Source organism: Microcebus murinus, chromosome 11 (genome assembly GCF_040939455.1).
Source record: "Microcebus murinus isolate Inina chromosome 11, M.murinus_Inina_mat1.0, whole genome shotgun sequence".
NCBI classification, from domain to species: Eukaryota; Metazoa; Chordata; class Mammalia; order Primates; family Cheirogaleidae; genus Microcebus; species Microcebus murinus.
The window spans coordinates 43,689,220-43,706,332 of NC_134114.1; the positions used below are offsets into that span (position 1 = coordinate 43,689,220).

Consider the following 17,113-nt stretch of genomic DNA (forward strand, 5'->3'; position numbering starts at 1 on the left):
TATGTGTCCCATTTGTGGAATATTTTTATTTCTAATTTTTTCTTGAGTCTGATCATCTCTTTTCTGAGTTTTTCCAACTCCAACACATTATTCTTTCATTGATTGTATCTTTATAAAATGAATTTTAGCTAGTTTTAAAATATTAGGTTTGAGTTCTCAGCTGTTTTGTAGATATCTTTCTGGCATGACTTCATTGTCTACAGTGGCATTATTCTATTTCTTATTTTCTTTGTTCTTATAATAGTTTTGTATGGATTTTGACCTTAATCCTATGCTTTGCTCATTTTTATGTAAATTAAGTTTCTTAAACTTTTATAATGGAAGCTTGATTTAGAATAATAGCAACATTTTATATTTTTAGAACATCTTCTTCGCTTAAAAATTTTTTTCTTAGGTAAGATGTTCAAAACATGGCAGTTTACCAGAGATTTCCTGGTCTGTTCACCTCCCAAATTTTATCTGGGACATTTTTTTCCTTTGTTTCTATCATCTCTGTACTACTCAGTTTGAATTCTATTTCAAGAAGCTCCTCCTCAGTGTAGGGTTCTGTCCTGGAGGAGAGCTTTGACTAGCTGGCTCTTTAGAGGGATATTAGGGCCCAGACTGCTTCTTCTGGTCTTACTGTGGACCATTTGAACTTACCTACAAATAGAGTATGGCATCCTCTCCCGGTTTCAGCTGCTACTGGTGCTTTTTTTCTTTTTTAAGAGATGGGGTCTTGCTATGTTGCCCAGGCTAGTCTAGAACTCCTAGGCTCAAGTGGTCCTCCTACCTCAGCCTCCTAAGTGGCTGAGACAATAGGTGTGCACCACTGCACCTGGTTAATTTCAGCTTCTGTAGTCTAACTGGCTAGCTAAGATTTCAAACAACCTGTTATTATTTTGGACTTATGAGGTATATCAGATGCTCCATCACCTTTTATTGCCTCCCCTGGCATAAATGCTGATACCATATAGATCTTGTAGTTATCAGTGGTTTGTTCCCACTTTATTCATATTTTAGGGTTTGTGGGGGTACTTCATGACTGACCTGGTTTTGTTACAAGTGTACACTGGTTTTTGATTTTACCATCTTCAGTTTCTTTATATGTTTTAATGGGGGATTTGAGGAACTTTCAAAGCTACACTGATATTGTTATCTTCCCAGAATCGCCCCCAAATTGAAGTTTTCAGCAATACATTCACTGAATAGTTTGATTAAAAGATTTTCATCTGATTTTGAACAAAATATAACTAAATATAGAACAGTGCTATTTAATGTGCCTCTCCACGACAAGATAAGGAGCTTGTGGCAAAAACAAAAACATCTTTCTTCATTGAGAAAGTCTTACTACAAACAAATCTTGGCTCCTTTAAACTACATGCTTAGCGATGTACTTGATTTACATTCTAGTACAAGCTCCTTATCATGCTGTGAACCAGTTATAAACATTTCATGAACTAACAGCATGTACTGTTTCATAGCCTTCTTTTAAAATAAATTCAATACCAGTTTCTAGAACAACTAGGTTAACTTAAAAGTAGTTCTTCAAATGCTCAAACAGTTCTAAAATCCAATTGATCATGGGCAGCAAAGACTGCAAATAATGCCATGCTTAGTTTTATTTTTGTAATATTCAACATTAGCTTTGTTACAAAACTTTTGTAGTTTAGTTACTCTAACTGTATATATAGATACTTGCAAATTTTAACAACTACAACTTTTATTTTGATTGATAAAGTGAGCACAGTTGTGAGTTACAAGTGTACCGCAACAAACTCCTCACTTTTGCTTTATACTTTAACTTTGTGAGATATTGTTTTTCTTCAAAATGTAGATGTATCATCAATAGAAAACAATTGTTTCTATAGTCGACCTTTTTACTGAATTTAAATAGTATTTACAATCCTGTCAGATGCTTTGACTTTGTTAGAATGGCTTCCAAAAGCTTTCCTTTGATTTCATTAGTTAACTGACTTTATGTTTGAAGTATCTGATGACAATGACGTTATCTAACCATGAGGTTACTAGTCTGTATTTAGAGTGAACACATTAAGAGATATATGGCTTCATGTTTTTATATAGACGAGAAAACTTGGTATTAAACATGAGTGCAATTAATTTCAAAGATATAAGAAAATTTATGCTTCAGAGAGTGATATGCAAATGTACCTTCTGTAGTTGCACCTGTTACAATGTAATCTTCAGATAGTGTTTTAGAAATTAGAAATAAATGCTTTTTTACTAGATTTGTATATTCTGCTTTCCACTCTGGTTTTCAGTGATATCACTATAGCTCTTATGGTAGATGGTAAATATTAACAGGTATTTTGAGCAAGTTACATATACATCAATTTTTTTAAAGAAAATCAGTACTTAATTTTCCATTAAACGTATACTTACCTTTTTATTTCTCTCTTTGGTATTAATATTTTACTTGGCAACATTTTGTAGATCTGATGTTCTGTATTTATTTGTAATAATACCAGATTGAAAAATGCTATATTTTAGGATTTTTACTAATTCTATTGAAACTTCTACATAATCTAAAAATGCAGGATTTTACTGTATCTCACATAAAGAAAAATGATTGTATAAGTATAATGAACTTACTATCTTCCTTCAACAGGTTCAATGTCAAGGGTGTTAACTCCACTGCTATGGATTCTTTCAACATCTCTGTCTTTGTTTAACTCCAGTCCCAAAACTCTTACAGAAAAATATAAAAATTAAAAGGGGAAAAAGAAAGAAAAAAATTCACAAGAAAGTGATTTAACATAAAAAAACTCCTATTTCACTAAGATTACATATAATACAAAAATCATAGATAATGCTTAAATATTCACCATACATCAAAGGTATTTATAGATTTTTAAAGACCTTATATATTAATAAAATTTTAAAATATCAACAATAGTAACAGTTACACGCAAAAATTTTTACCTGAAGCATTATCTTAAACTATATTTAAAGAGTTTATTTTATTAAGTTTTTAAAAAGATACTTAGAGACTGAAACAAATTTTCATGAAAAGTTAAATTCTGGTAACTTAAACTTAACTGAGGACATCTAGTGGACAAAAGCTTAAATGACAGGATTTGTTTTTTTAATTCCCTGAAGTGTTTCTTAAAGACTTACCATGTTTCCCGGAAAATAAGACATACCCATAAAATAAGCCCTAGCAGGATTTCTAAGCATTTGCGCAACATAAGCCCTACCCTAAAAATAAGACCTAGTGATGGGTGTGGCTATGCAGCATATCTGCACAACCCACGCAATTCCTCCCGGAGCAGTAAAGAAGATGAGCAGCCCTTTTCATCTGCCCCATGGTGACAGCTACTATCCCAGAGGTGACCAGAAAGGTGCGGGCAGCCCCACCAACAAGGTCGGCTCCCTCTGTCAGGTCCTGGCCATCCTGTGCGTTGCTGCTAGCTGAGGCTTTGAGGGGAAAATAACACATCCCCTGAAAATAAGCCCTAGGGCAGGGGTCCTCAAACTTTTTAAACAGGGGGCCAGTTCACTGTACGTCAGACCCGTTGGAGAGTGAGGAGCTCATTCCACACATGTGCACTGTGGGCCCCGGGACAAGTAGGCTGCTAAGTAGGACAGGCAGCCCCGGCAAAAACACCTGGCTGGAAACAGTGACCTACAGGAGTCAGAACTCTGAGGGAGAGAAATTGTTTTCTGCGGTCATCAGAGCTCTGATCCCAAGAGGGTAGGGCCAATCTCCATTGCTTCTTACTTATCTTTTACTTCTGAGCCCAGATTTGGGTCAGAACAGGGAAGTGTGTGGTAGAACAGGTAACTAGAGCCCAAAGTTTGTAACTAGAGGACCAAAACAGGGAGTCCCAGAGAATTGGGAAGTATCTGAGAGATCACAGAGAGGAAGGAGCTCAGGAAAGTTACTCCATAAAGTTGTTTATAAACTCCAACCCCCGCCCCCTCCAGGGGAGCATGCATGGATCTAACACCGAGGAGCATACAAAGGATTTTGAAAACTGAACTAACAGACTACCACTCAGGTCACACACTTACTACTGAGTGGCACACAGTTGGGGCAGATCTGAGGAGGCTTTGAAAAGTGAACTGACATTGAAATCATAGTCCATATAAGAACATAAGAACTTGCAGTGTGAACCTAATCTTGCCAAGTGTCTGTTAAAACATTCCTCATAGAATTAAAACAAGACCCAAAGTCTCTTAAGAGTATTCAAAATGACAAGGATGTGATCCTAAATCACTCTGTACACTGGGCACAGGGGCTCACATCTAGAATCCTAGCTATGTTAGTGCCACTGTACTCCAGCCTGGGTGACAGAGCAAGACCCTATCTCAAAACAAAACAAAAAATTACCCTGCATATGAAGAACCATGAAATTTCAACTTGCATAGGAAAAGGCAATCAATAGAAGTCAAAGCTGAGATGACACAGGTATTGAGATTATCTGACAAAGACTCTAAGGTGGCCATTATAAAATGCTTGCGTGGAGTATCGTTAAAACACCTGAAACTAATGTTAAAATAGAAAGTCTTGGGAAGGAAACAGAGATATAAATAAGAACCATCGGCATGCAAAATCCTGTCGAAAAAAGAAAAAAAAAAAAAAAAAAAAGAACCAAATGGAAATTTCAGAATTTTTCAATATAAAATTATTTTAACTTAGTGGTCTCAATAGCTGATGGGAGATGACAGATGAAAGTCAGTGAACTTGAAAACAGATCAATTAAAATTACATAATCTAACATCATAGAGGAAAAGAGATTGGGGGGAAAGAGAACAGAGCCTCAGGGACTGGAGGAATGATTATAAAAGGACTAACATTTATGTCACTGGATTCTAGAAGGAGAGGAGAAAAAGTGTGGTATCAAAAAATATTGGAAAACATAGCTAAAAACTTTCCTAAGTTTGTGGAAAAGACACAAATCTACAAATTCAAGAAGCAGAATGAACTCTGACTAGGATAAATCAAAAGAAATCCACACCCAGACACATAATCAAACTTCTAAAAACTATAGACAGGCAGAGCGTGCTCAAGGTCAGGAGTTTGAAACCAGCCTTGAGCAAGAGCCAGACCACATCTCTACTAAAAATAGAAAGAAGTTAACTGGCCAACTAAAAATATATCAAAAAATTAGCCCGGCATGGTGGCGCATGCCTGTAGTCCCAGCTACTCAGGAGGCTGAGGCAGAAGGATTGCTTGAGCTCAGGAGTTTGAGGTTGCTATGAGCTAGGCTGATGCCATGGCACTCTAGCCCAGGCAATGGAGTGAGACTCTGTCTCAAAAAATAAATAAATAAATGAATAAATAAAAACTAAAGACAAAGTCTTCAAAGCAATCAGGGAAAAATGACAAATTACCTTTGGGAAACAATGATTTGAATGGCTTCAGATTCCTTTTCGGGTTAAAAATTCATACAATGTTTTCAGGGAAAAGGGAAATGATATAAGAAGGAAACTTGAGACATGAGGAATGAAGAAAGAGCAACAGAAATGGTAAATATCTGAGTAAATATAATATTCTTTTCCTCAAAATGTGTTTGGTTGTTAAAAAAATTTGTAACATTGTCTGATGGGGTTTTTAAATATACGTAAATATTAACATATAAGACAAAAATATATTTCGTGGAGGGTAAAGGGTGATAAAGTTTCTATATGCCAAATAAAGTAGTAAAATAATGATTCTATGTAGACAATGGAAGGTTAAGTATATATTTTGTAATTCCTGTGCAATCCCCAAAACATTGTATAAAGTTGATATAATCAAAATCACAATACATAAACTATAATGGAATACTAGATAATGTTTAAATAACTCAAAAGAAAGCAGAAAAGGGGACATAAAGGATCTGGAGCAACTGGCACTTTTATCCGCTGCTGGTGAGAATGGAAAATGCTTCTGGAAAACTCAGTTTCTTAAAAAGTGAAACATAAATCTAGTCATTCCACTGCTAGGTATTAACCTAGAAGAAATAAAAGCATATATCTTTACAAAGACTCATGCATGAATTTTCACAGTAGCTTTATATGTAATAACAAATAACTGCAAACAACTTGAATGTCCATCAACAAGTTAATGGATAAAAAAATTGTGGTATATCCACACAGTGGGATACTCCACAGCAATAAAAAGATACATGCAATAACATGGAGAAATTACAAAATACTGTAATTATGCTGAGTGAAGTTAGACCAGAAATGATTTCATTTATATAAAATTATGAATATGCAAAGTAATCTATAGTGACTTAAATCAGATCAGTGGTTTTTTAGAGTAGGAAGAGAGGAAAGCAGAGAGAGTAGGGAGGGAGGGATTACAATGGGTCATGACAACATAGGGTTACAGATGTTCTCTCGATTATGGCGATGGTGTCAAAAGTGTATATATGTCAAAACTCATCAAACTGTATATTCTAATTTCATGTGCAGTTTATTGTATGTTGCTTATACCTCAATAAAGTTGTAAAAATTAAAAAAGGATGTTAATTGTGAACACTGCATATCAGCGTTCATGCTTTTGCCCTTAGCTGCTGACAAAGAAGAACAGGAGACATCTCCTTTGAATAAAATGAGACTGTATAGTTGTTTAGTCAAGTAAAAACATGATTTAAAGAGGGAAATATTTAAAAATTTAAGGCCGGGCATGGTGGCTCTCACCTATAATCCTAACACTCTGGGAGGCCAAGGCGGGAGGATTGCTCAAGGTCAGGAGTTTGAAACCAGCCTTGAGCAAGAGTGAGACCCCGTCTCTACTATAAATAGAAAGAAATTAATTGGCCAACTAATATATATAGAAAAAATTAGCTGGGCATAGTGGCGCATGCCTATAATCCCAGCTACTTGGGAGGCTGAGACAGTAGGATTGCTTGAGCCCAGGAGTTTGAGGTTGCTGTGAGCTAGGCTGATGCCATGGCACTCTAGCCCGGGCAACAGAGTGAGACTCTGTCTCAGAAAAATAAAACCCAAATTTTAAAAACTCTATCTCCTTAAATACTTATTTGCATGGTCTGTTTTGCATGAATTTCAGTTATCCCGGTTTAATTAAATAATACCAGAACCCCAACCAACATGGTTTAAAATTTTGGTTACCACGGTTTAACTCTGAGAAATAGCATAAAAACCAAACGTTGCTACTAGCTTTTCAGTCCACAAATCACTACACATATAAAAGTGGCTCATAATTAGTGATTAATTTACGTCTTCTTTCAAAATCTACAGATGATTGATCAGTGTGCATCTATTATTCAATTCACACACAGACTACAAAGCATGTAGGTCTGTTATCTCTGTGCCCCTGAGATAAATCCAGATGAAATTTTATAAAAATAGGTAATTAAAAGGGGGAATTGGCAAACAAAATGAAAGTGGGCCAAAGAAAAGAACAGTGCTGAAAGTAAAACTCAAATTGAACATAAATGGAGTTAAAGAAATGATAGCTGACTGTGAGAATGTTGACACTGCTGCCATTTAAGAAACTCTAGTTACGCAGACTGAGGAAATCATTGAGGGTAAACTTGTTGACATAAATGAGGAAAAGTGGATCTGATGAAAGGCTGAAGATGTCTCGGAGAAAGCGACATTGGGAAAAAACTTCACATTAAAGGAACTCTCAGAGATATTTCATAATGTTGAAAATGCAAACAATGCTGGAATGTGATATCTAAATTTTTCCTGAGCATAGAACTCACATGTGCAACTCTGTCTTTCACTCTTCCAGTGAATATCTTTATAGGTTCCTCACAATCAACACGGGCAAAATTAAAAGTAAAACTTCCCCTTTAGAAAACCCTATCTCAGAGGATATCACCAACATTCAACTTCCTAATCAAGGTACTTATCAGGGAATCATTATTCATTTCTCCCTTTTCATCATTCACTTATCCAACCAATTTCCATGGCTGGTTGATTATATTTCTTAGAAATTTTCAAAACTTCTTCAATTCTCTTCATTATATCTGCCAACTCCATCAAACCTGGCCCAGGCTTCCATCAACTCTCCTTAATAATTGCGACTTCAACCTAACTTGGCTCTCTTGCTCTTAACTTCAATCCATTCTGCAAGCAGAAAACAAAATGCAATAGCTGTCACCTTATTCTTATCTTCTTACCTCTTACTCCAGCACACAAGGTTTTTCCACATGTAGCTTCTGTCTACTTCTCCAACTTCATCTCTTGTCAATGGTCCCTAACCCCAATCCTCTGCTCTAGTCATTTTGAACTTTGTCCAATTCCTGGCGTATGTCCTACCCTTAACATACCTCCTGGCACATAGTAGGAACTCACTAAGTATGCTGACTGAATGAACGAATCCTTGGAGGATAGCTATTCCTTTGAGGAACTTAATATGAAGGAGAAATACAGTGAAAAGAAAAAGTAACCTCATTTATGTTTACAGTGCTTTCACCCGGGCCCTCGGGCGCACCCACCCGCCTACAAGTTGACAGCATATAAAAGGCATTGTACTTTATTTAGCAAGCCACACAGCAGAAGAGAGAGTAGATACGAATTTTGTGGAACGAAAGTGAGACGAGAAAGTGTGGGGCAAGGCTTACAAACACTGGTCCAAATTCTAACAGGCTTGTTAGAGAAAAAAGTAAGGTTTTCTTTACCTCCGTGTGGACTCCGCTCTCCGGAGGCAAAGAGGGTCCTCCAAACCCGCTTGCCGCGCGGACAAGAACCCCAACATCGCGTTCCTTCACACTGTCTTGAGTGACTGACGCCGCCATGATAGAGCTCAGAGGCGGGCTGTAACAGCAGAGTCTCTCATTGGCCAAGCGGTGATACATACGACCAATGGAGAGCGCCCTTACTAGAAGGGCGCGAGGATAGAGGCGGGTTGGATTCCTCGGAGCAGTGGGCTGAGTCGGCGCCTGGAGTGTTCCTCTGGCTGCGGCGGATCGGTTTGCGACTCGCGCTGGGAGACTGGCGGACGGTATGGGTTGGTCTCAGGGTTTGTTCCGCACCTTGTGGAGAGCGCTGTCAAAAGAAGTGAAGGAGCTTGTGGGCACAGACCAGCATGGGAACAAATACTACTATATCCCGGAGTACAAGAACTGGAGAGGTGAGGTGACAGCGAGGGCAGCGGTTGCCTGGTCAGTAAATGAGGGAAAAGTTAAGAGTGTCACGTTACGTAACGCATCCTGCGACACTCTGGGTGTCACCGGAGGGGAGATACCGAGTTTGTTTGCCGCCCCCCCCTTCACTCTGGAGTCGGACCCCTGCCGGGCCTGGCTCTGGGCGCCTTTCCTTGGCCTGTTTTGTGTCGCGGCCGGTCCTCGCTGTGCCTGCGACCCGGTGTGCCTGGGGCGGCCTGCGCGAGCACGGCCTGGGCGCACACCCCTTTTCTCCCAGTCATGCCGGCGGAGGACCTCTCGGTTTAGTTCGGGCCATTAGGCAAAGTAGACGGGGAGAAGTTCACGGAGATCTTTTACCAAAGAGGCTCGGGAGTGACAGGGAAGTGCGTTTTCTTGCGCCTGTGCGCCGCTTGTGACCCAGAGCTGAGTGGGGTAATTGAAAAAGTGTAACTTAAGCACCTTGGCTTTCCAATTTCCTGGTGTTTACCTTTTTGGCGGTCACCTTGGCTTTGGTGTTGGCCCCATGTGTCACCTTCCTCAAGCCAAAACTTGTCAGAAGTACAAAATGGTACAGCCATTCCCAAAAGTGTGAAAAAAGAAATCCCAAAAGGCTCCCTGTGTCTTTTCTCAAAAGTGTGCATTCCAAGACCCCGTTGAACTCAATTTAAGAAACAGGCTCTAATTGTGGTGTTTCTATGAAGGAGTCTACCAAGTAGTGGAGTGGGTTGTTGGGGGAGTTGGGAGGGGTTCCTGTTGGTTGAAATTGAGCCTCCTGGTAGCTATCATAATAACCCCTTCTGTGTTGTTGGATCACTGCGGTGCAGAAGATGTCAGACTTTGAACGAAGGTGTGCGTTAGAATCTCAGCTCTGACATGTAATAGCTCAGGGATCATGGACAAAGTAATTGTCCTCCCCAAATCTCATTACCCTCACCTGAAAGTTAGAGATAATAATAACAGTAATATTAAGAAACACTAAGGCGTTTCCAAAATTGTGTGCTATTCATTTCCCACACATATAAAATTGTATTCCATGATTTATCACTCAAATTTGTTTGCCTAGCCTTTTTCTTTAACTTATTTTATAATAGTATTTAGACTGGTTTCCCTAATGAACTTCTACACTTTGTCAGCGCAAGGAATATGTGTTAAAAAAGAAAGCCTACAGAGAACCTAGTGTGAGTTAAGTATTATTATAATTGACAGATTGCAAGCAGAGAGAAAGATCTTTCTTTTCTATAAGTTGTAACATTAAAAATGCAGAATGTCAGATCGAGTTTTTTATTTGAACTACAATTTTCATACAGTAACATTTACCCTTTTTGGTATACAGCTTTATGCTGTTTGACAAATGCATACAGCTGTGTAATGGTCACCACAATCCAGATAATAGAATAGTTCCATCACCCCCAGAATTCCCTGCAACCCCTTAATAATTCATTCCCACACCCCATCCCTACCCCTTGACAACCACTGATGTGTTTTATGTTCCTATAATTTTGTCTTTTCTAGACTATCATATAATTGGAAATGTACTAGATGTAGACTTTTGAGTTTGGCTTATTTCACATAGCATAATGTGGTTGGGGTTCATCCAGGTGTCAGTAGTTCTTTTTAGTGCTTAGTAGTAGTTCATTGTATGAGTTTACCACTTTCTCTCTTCACTAGCTAAAAGACGTTTAGGTTGTTTCTAGTTTTTGGTGATTGTGAGGAAAGCCTCTGCATGAGGGAATGGGATGCTGGGTTTTGTGGTAAATGTATGTTTAACTTTATAAGAAGCTATCAAATTGTTTTTCAAAGTGACTCTACCATTTTCTATTCCTGCTAGCAATGCACTAAAGTTCTGTTGTTTCACATCCTCACCAGCACTTAGTATTGTCAGGCGTATTTTTTGTTTTTATTTTGGTCATCATTATAGGTGTATAGTGATATCTCATTGTGATTTTAAGTTGCATTTTCCTGATGACTGAGGACATTGACAGTCTTTTCATGTACTTATTTGCCATATATAGATCTTTGAAGTATCTATTCAAACCTTTTGCCCGTTTAAAAATACATTTATATCAATTTTTTATATCATTCATTTCAATGGAAATATATCATTAAAGATTTAAATTAGCAAAAACATGTCTATCCCCCAATAACGTGAGTATATTTATTTTTACATATTTTCCCTCAGGCATTCATTTGTTTGAATATTCTCTTACATAATTTTAAAGGCATTTTTTAGAGTTTTATTGAGGTATAATTGACATACAAAAAATTGCCAACGTTTAAAATGTATCATTGGTTAAGTTTTGACACATGTATACGTCTGTGAAATCATCAACACGATCAAAATAATTAGCATATCCATCATCCACAAAAATTTTCTTATGCCCTTTCTAATCCTGCCTTGTGCTGCTTCTATTTCCAGTCTCTAAAAAACCACTCATCTGATTTCTGGCACTATAGATTGGTTTACATTTTTTAGAATGCTATATAAATGAAAGCATATAGCATGTGTTCTTTTTTTCCCTGGGTTCTTCATTCAGTATAATTCTTTTGAGATTCATTCATGTTTTTGTGTATGCCAGTAGTTCATCCCTTTTTTGCTGAGTAACACTCCATTGTATGGATATACTATAATTTGTTTATTCATCTGTTCATATATTTTTCTTTTTCAAGTTTTGGCTATTAGAAAATATGAAGATTTATGTATATGTCTTTGAGCATATGCTTTCATTTTTTTTGGTTAAATATATAGAAATGGAATAACTGGGTCAACTTATAAGTATATGTTTAACTTTTTGAAAAATTGCCAAAGTGGCCATACCATTTTAGGTTCCCACCAGCAGTGTACGAGGGTTCTAGTTGTTCCAGATCCTCATCAGCACTTGGTATGGTCAGTCTTTTTACTTTTAGCCATTCTAGTAGGTGTGTAGTGCTATCTCGTCTTTATTCCCTTTGTTTTTTTTTTTGCTATTAGTAATTTGTTTTTTTAGATTTTATTTTTAAATTAAAAACCAGTAAAATGAATTTTAAAACATTTTGTTTGTTTGTTTGTTTTTTGCTGTAGACAAGCTCTTACTGTTGTCTAGGGTGGAATGAAGTGGCATGATCACAGCTCACTGTAACCTTAAGCTCCTAGGCTCAAGCAACCTCTCCCACTTCAGCCTCCCAAAGTGCTGGTATTTCAGGCATGAGCCACCGTGCTGGACCAGTAAAATTAACTTGTTAAATTGGTGTGCATTTCCACACATTTTAACATATGTAAAAGATTAATGTAACCACCACCAAAAGCAGGATACATAACAGTTTTATTACCCTAAAATAACTCCTTCATGCTAACTCTTTGTAGTCATACTCTCTCCCCATTCCTAATCCCAGCAACCACTGATTTGTTCTCTTGTCATTATAGTTTTGTCTTTTTAAGAGTGTTACACACATAGAGTTATACCATATGTAACCTTTTGAAACTGGCTTCTTTCATTCAGCATAATGCCTTTGAGATTCATTTCAGGTATCAGTAGTTCCTTTTTACTGTTGACTAGTATTCCATGTTATGGATGCACTACAGTTTGTCCATTTACCCATCTGAAGGACATTTGAGTTACTTTCAGTTTTTAATGATTATGAATAGAGCTGCAGGAAAAATTCACATATGGGTTTTTTGTGAACATAAGTTTTCATTTTCTATGAGTATATACCCAGGAGTATGAGTGCTCTATCTTACTCTGTAAAATGAAACTAACAGTACCTACCTAGCCTCACAAGATATTTTTGTTACTCCAGAGAGACAAACAGGATAATGTAGGATGTAAGACAATGGGATTTAATGTCAAGATCAATTTGAATTAATTTTTGGAGACCTTTTACTTGATTCTTTGATTTCTTTTATCAATGATTTGTAGTTTTCAGAATAGCGATCATGCATATGTTTTGTTAAATTTATTCTGAAGTATATTATATTGTGTGGTGTTATTATAAATGATGCTTTTAAAAAAATCTTAATTTCCAGTTCTTCATTACTAATATATAGAAATACAATTGATATTTCTGTTGACCATGTATTCTGCAACTTATTTTACTTGTTAATTCATGAAGCCTTTTGCAGATCATTTGGACATTCTTTGTAGGTAATTTTGTCAACTGTGGCTAGAGACAGTTTTGTTTTTTTCCTTTCTAACTTATTTGCCTTTTATTTCCTTCTATTGCCTGCTTGCACTAGATGAGATCTCTAGTATAATGTTGAATAAGAGTGGTGAGAGTAGATACCTTTGCCTTGTTCCCTATTTTAGGAGGAAAGCATTTGGTCTTTCTTTGTTATGTATGATGTTAGCTGTAAATTTTTAGATGCCCTTTGTAAGGTTAACAAAGTTCCCTACCATTCCTAGTTTGCTGAGAGTTTTTTTCTTTTCATGAATGGATGTTGAATTTTGTCAAATGCTCGCTTTCCTTTTTTCCTTCTGTTGAGATGCTCATATGGTAAATTGTATTGATTGACTTTTTAAAAACTAATAGATATTATTTCTTAGAGCAGTTTTAGGTTTACAGAGAAATTGAGTGGAAACCACCCAGATATTCCCTCTCCCTACACCCACTGCAGTTTCTTCCATTATTAATATCTTGCATTTGTGTTCTCTCCCTTTCTCCTCTCCTACTTCCCACCAAACCCCTAGTGACTACTGATTTTTTTTTTTACTGTCTTCATAGTTTTGCCTTTTCCAGAATGTCATATAGTTGGAATCATACTATATGTAACCTTTTCAGATTAACTTCTTTCACTTAGTAATATGCATTTAAGTTTTCTCCATGTCTTTTTGTGTCATAATAGCTCATTTTTTTTATTGCTAAATAATATTCCTTTGTATGGTTAGAACCACTGTTTGTTTATCCATTTGCCTATTGAAGGATATCTTGGTTGCTTCTAAGTTTTGGTAATTATGAATAAAGTGCTATTGATATTCATGTGTAGTTTTTTGAGTGGACATAAGTTTTCAACTGATTTGGCCTTGATTTATTGTTGAATGTTTTGAATGTTGTACATGTGGGATAAATTCCAGTTGATCATGATGCATTATCCTTTTCATATATTGCTAGATTTGGTATACTAATATTTTGTTGAGGAATTTTGGTTTTTTTGTCCTTGAGGATCTCGATCTCTAGTTTCCTTGTAATATCTTTTTCTGGGTTTGTTACAAGGGTAATGCTGGTCTCAAAGAGTGATTTAGATTGCATTTCCTTCTCTTGAATTTTCTAGAAGACTTTGTGAAGAATTTGTATTACTTCTTTTTTAAATATTTATTATAAATTGCCTGTGAAGCCATCTGGTCCTGGAGTTTTCTTTGTTGGAAGGTTTTTTAACTACAGATTCAATAACTTTAACAGATATAAGACTACTACTCAAGATTATTTTGTCTTGAGTGAGCTTTGGTAGGTTGTGTCTTTTGAGAAGTTTGCCCTTTTTAATCTAACATGTTGAATTTACAGTCAGAAAGTTGTTCATAATATCTCTTCATTATCTAATTTTTGTAGGATTTGTAGTGATAAATTCTCTTTCATTTCTGAAATTGACAATTTGTGGCCGTTCTCTTTTTCTTGGTCCATCTGATGAGCGGTTTGTTAATTTTATTAATTTTTTTACAGAGTTAGCTTTGTGTTTCACTGATAATTCTTTGTAAGTTTTTTTCAATTGTTTCAAGTTTGTTGCTTTCTGTTTCCATCTCTGTTTTCCTCTGCTTTCATTTGGCTTTGTTCTTATTTTTACAGTTTCTTAAGGTAACATGGATGTCATGATTTAAGCCTGTTTCTTCTCTTTTAGTATACATTATCAATGCTATAAATTTCCTATAAGCACTGTTTGGGCCATATTTCATAAATTTTATATCTTTAAAAAATTTTTATTCAATAAAATATTTTATATTTTATAAATTTTTTCTGTGATCCATGAGTTATTTAGAAGTGTGTTCTTTAATTTACAAATACTTAGAGATTTTTAAGATACCTTTTCTTATTGCTTTCTATCTTAATTACATTATACCCAGAGAACATATGATTTTAGTTATTTTAAATTTATTATAAATTGTTTTATGGGGTAGAGTATGGTCTGATCTGGTAAATGTTCTGTGTGTGCTTGGAAAAAATGTGTATTTTGCTGTTTTGAGTTGAATGTTCTATAAATGTTAGTTAGCCCACGCTGGTTAATACTGACTTTTGTACATACTTGTTCTATCAATTATTAAGAAAAGCATGTTACAGTTTCTGACCATAATTGTGCATTTATGTTTTTCTCCTTGCAGTTCTATCAGTTTTTGCTTCCTATGTTTTCAGTCCCTATTGTTAGGTCCTTACACATTTATGATTGAAACATAGCAATAAAAATTACCCAAAATAAGACACGGAGAGAAAAGAGATCATTACAGGTGTGAGCCACCACGCCCAGCCTATATAACCTTTTTTACATAGTGAATTGTTTACACTAGGCAACTAGAGTTAGCAGTGGTTTTTTAAGCTGTTCATGTCTTAATAATTATGAAATAAACCCCTTATTCAAATTCAGCAGTTTATTAGAACTTCCTATATTTTAACAGTTTTTTTTGTTTTGTTTTTTTAAAAAAACTGCTTTATTGAGGTATGATTGATATACAAAAAGCTGTTCTTATTTAATGTGTACAACTTGAGTTTGTAGATAAGTTTGTACCCATGAAACTGTCACCATAGTCTGTGCCATAAATATCCATCACTCCAAAAGTTTTCTTCCATTTTCTTTTTATTATTATTTTTGTTTGCATGTATATGATAAAAACACTTAAGATCTATCCTGTTATCAAATTTTCAAGTATACAATACAATGTTGTTAACCCTAAGCACTATGCTGTACATTAGATCTCTAGGACTTATTCATCTTGTTTAACAGAAACTGTATTCTTTGACTAATACCATTTAATTTCCCTCTCCCTCCAGCCCTGGCAAACATTATTGTACTCTGCCTCTGTGAGTTTGACTATTTTAGATTCATTGAATAAGTGGTATCATGCAGCATTCGTTCTTCTGTGTCTGGCTAATTTTACTTAGTATTATGTCCTCTGGATTTATCCATGTTGTCAAAAATGACAAGATTTCCTTTTTTAAGGCTGAATATTTTATGGTGTATATGTACTGTAGTCATTCATCTATGAATGTTTAGGTTGCTTTCAAATATTGGCTATTGTGAATAATGCTGCAGTGAACATGGGAGTACAGATATCTCTTTGAGATCCTGATTTCAATTCCTTTGGCTATATACTTATAAGTAGGATTACTGGATCATTTGGTAGTTATATTTTAATTTTTTGAGAAGACTTAGTACAGTTTTTCATAATGGCTGTACCAGTTTACATTCCCACCAACAGTGTACAGGAGTTCTCTTTTGTCTACATTTCCAACATTTGTTGTCTTTTTTATTTTTATTTTTGTAATAGCCATCCTAAGATGTATAAGGTGAAATTTCATTGTGGTTTTAATCTGATTTCCCTAATGATTTGTGACATTGAGCACCTTTACATATACCTATTGGCCATTTGTCTTCTTTGGAGAAATGTTTATTCAGTTCCTTTGCCTTTTTAAAAATCAGGTTATTTGTTTTGTTTTGGTTTTTGCTGTTAAGTCATACTTATATATTTTGTATATTAATTCTTCATCAGATATATGGTTTGCAAATATTTTCTTCTAGGTTGCCTTTTCATTTTGCTGATAACTTCCTTTACTGTGCAGAAACTTTTTAGTTCGATGTAATCCCACTTGTCTATTTTTGCCTTTGTTGCCTATGCTTTTGGTGTCATATCTAAGAAATCATTTCTAAAGCCAATCTCAAGAAGTCTTTTCCCTCTGTTTTTTTTTTTTTTGAGAGTTTTATGGTTTCTGGGTCTTACATTTAAGTTTTTAATTCATTTTGAGTTGATTTTTGGATATGGTATGAGAAAAGGGTTCATTTTTCTGCATGCGGATAGCCAATATTCCCAATACCATTTATTGAAGAGACTGTCCTCTCTCCATAGTGTGTTTTTGGCATCTTTGTCAAAAACCACTTGACCATACATGGA

At 35.8% G+C, this 17,113-nt stretch overlaps 2 protein-coding genes across 2 annotated transcripts in view; one reads left to right on the forward strand and one right to left on the reverse strand.

Annotated features, from left to right (window-relative positions):
- ERCC8 (ERCC excision repair 8, CSA ubiquitin ligase complex subunit) overlaps positions 1-8,747 on the reverse strand; it is a 57,073-nt gene extending 48,326 nt beyond the window's left edge. Inside the window, exons 1-2 of the mRNA XM_012775633.3 lie at positions 8,586-8,747; positions 2,593-2,688 (exon numbers count right to left, since the gene is read on the reverse strand). Of these exons, the coding sequence (XP_012631087.2) occupies positions 2,593-2,688; positions 8,586-8,662 (173 nt within the window). The 5' untranslated portion in view covers positions 8,663-8,747. The remainder of the gene's footprint in view (positions 1-2,592; positions 2,689-8,585) is intronic.
- A 44-nt stretch (positions 8,748-8,791) lies between these two features.
- The window catches only part of NDUFAF2 (NADH:ubiquinone oxidoreductase complex assembly factor 2), a 149,698-nt gene continuing 141,376 nt past the window's right edge, over positions 8,792-17,113 (forward strand). Inside the window, exon 1 of the mRNA XM_076008044.1 lies at positions 8,792-9,037. Within this exon, the coding sequence (XP_075864159.1) occupies positions 8,911-9,037 (127 nt within the window). The 5' untranslated portion in view covers positions 8,792-8,910. The remainder of the gene's footprint in view (positions 9,038-17,113) is intronic.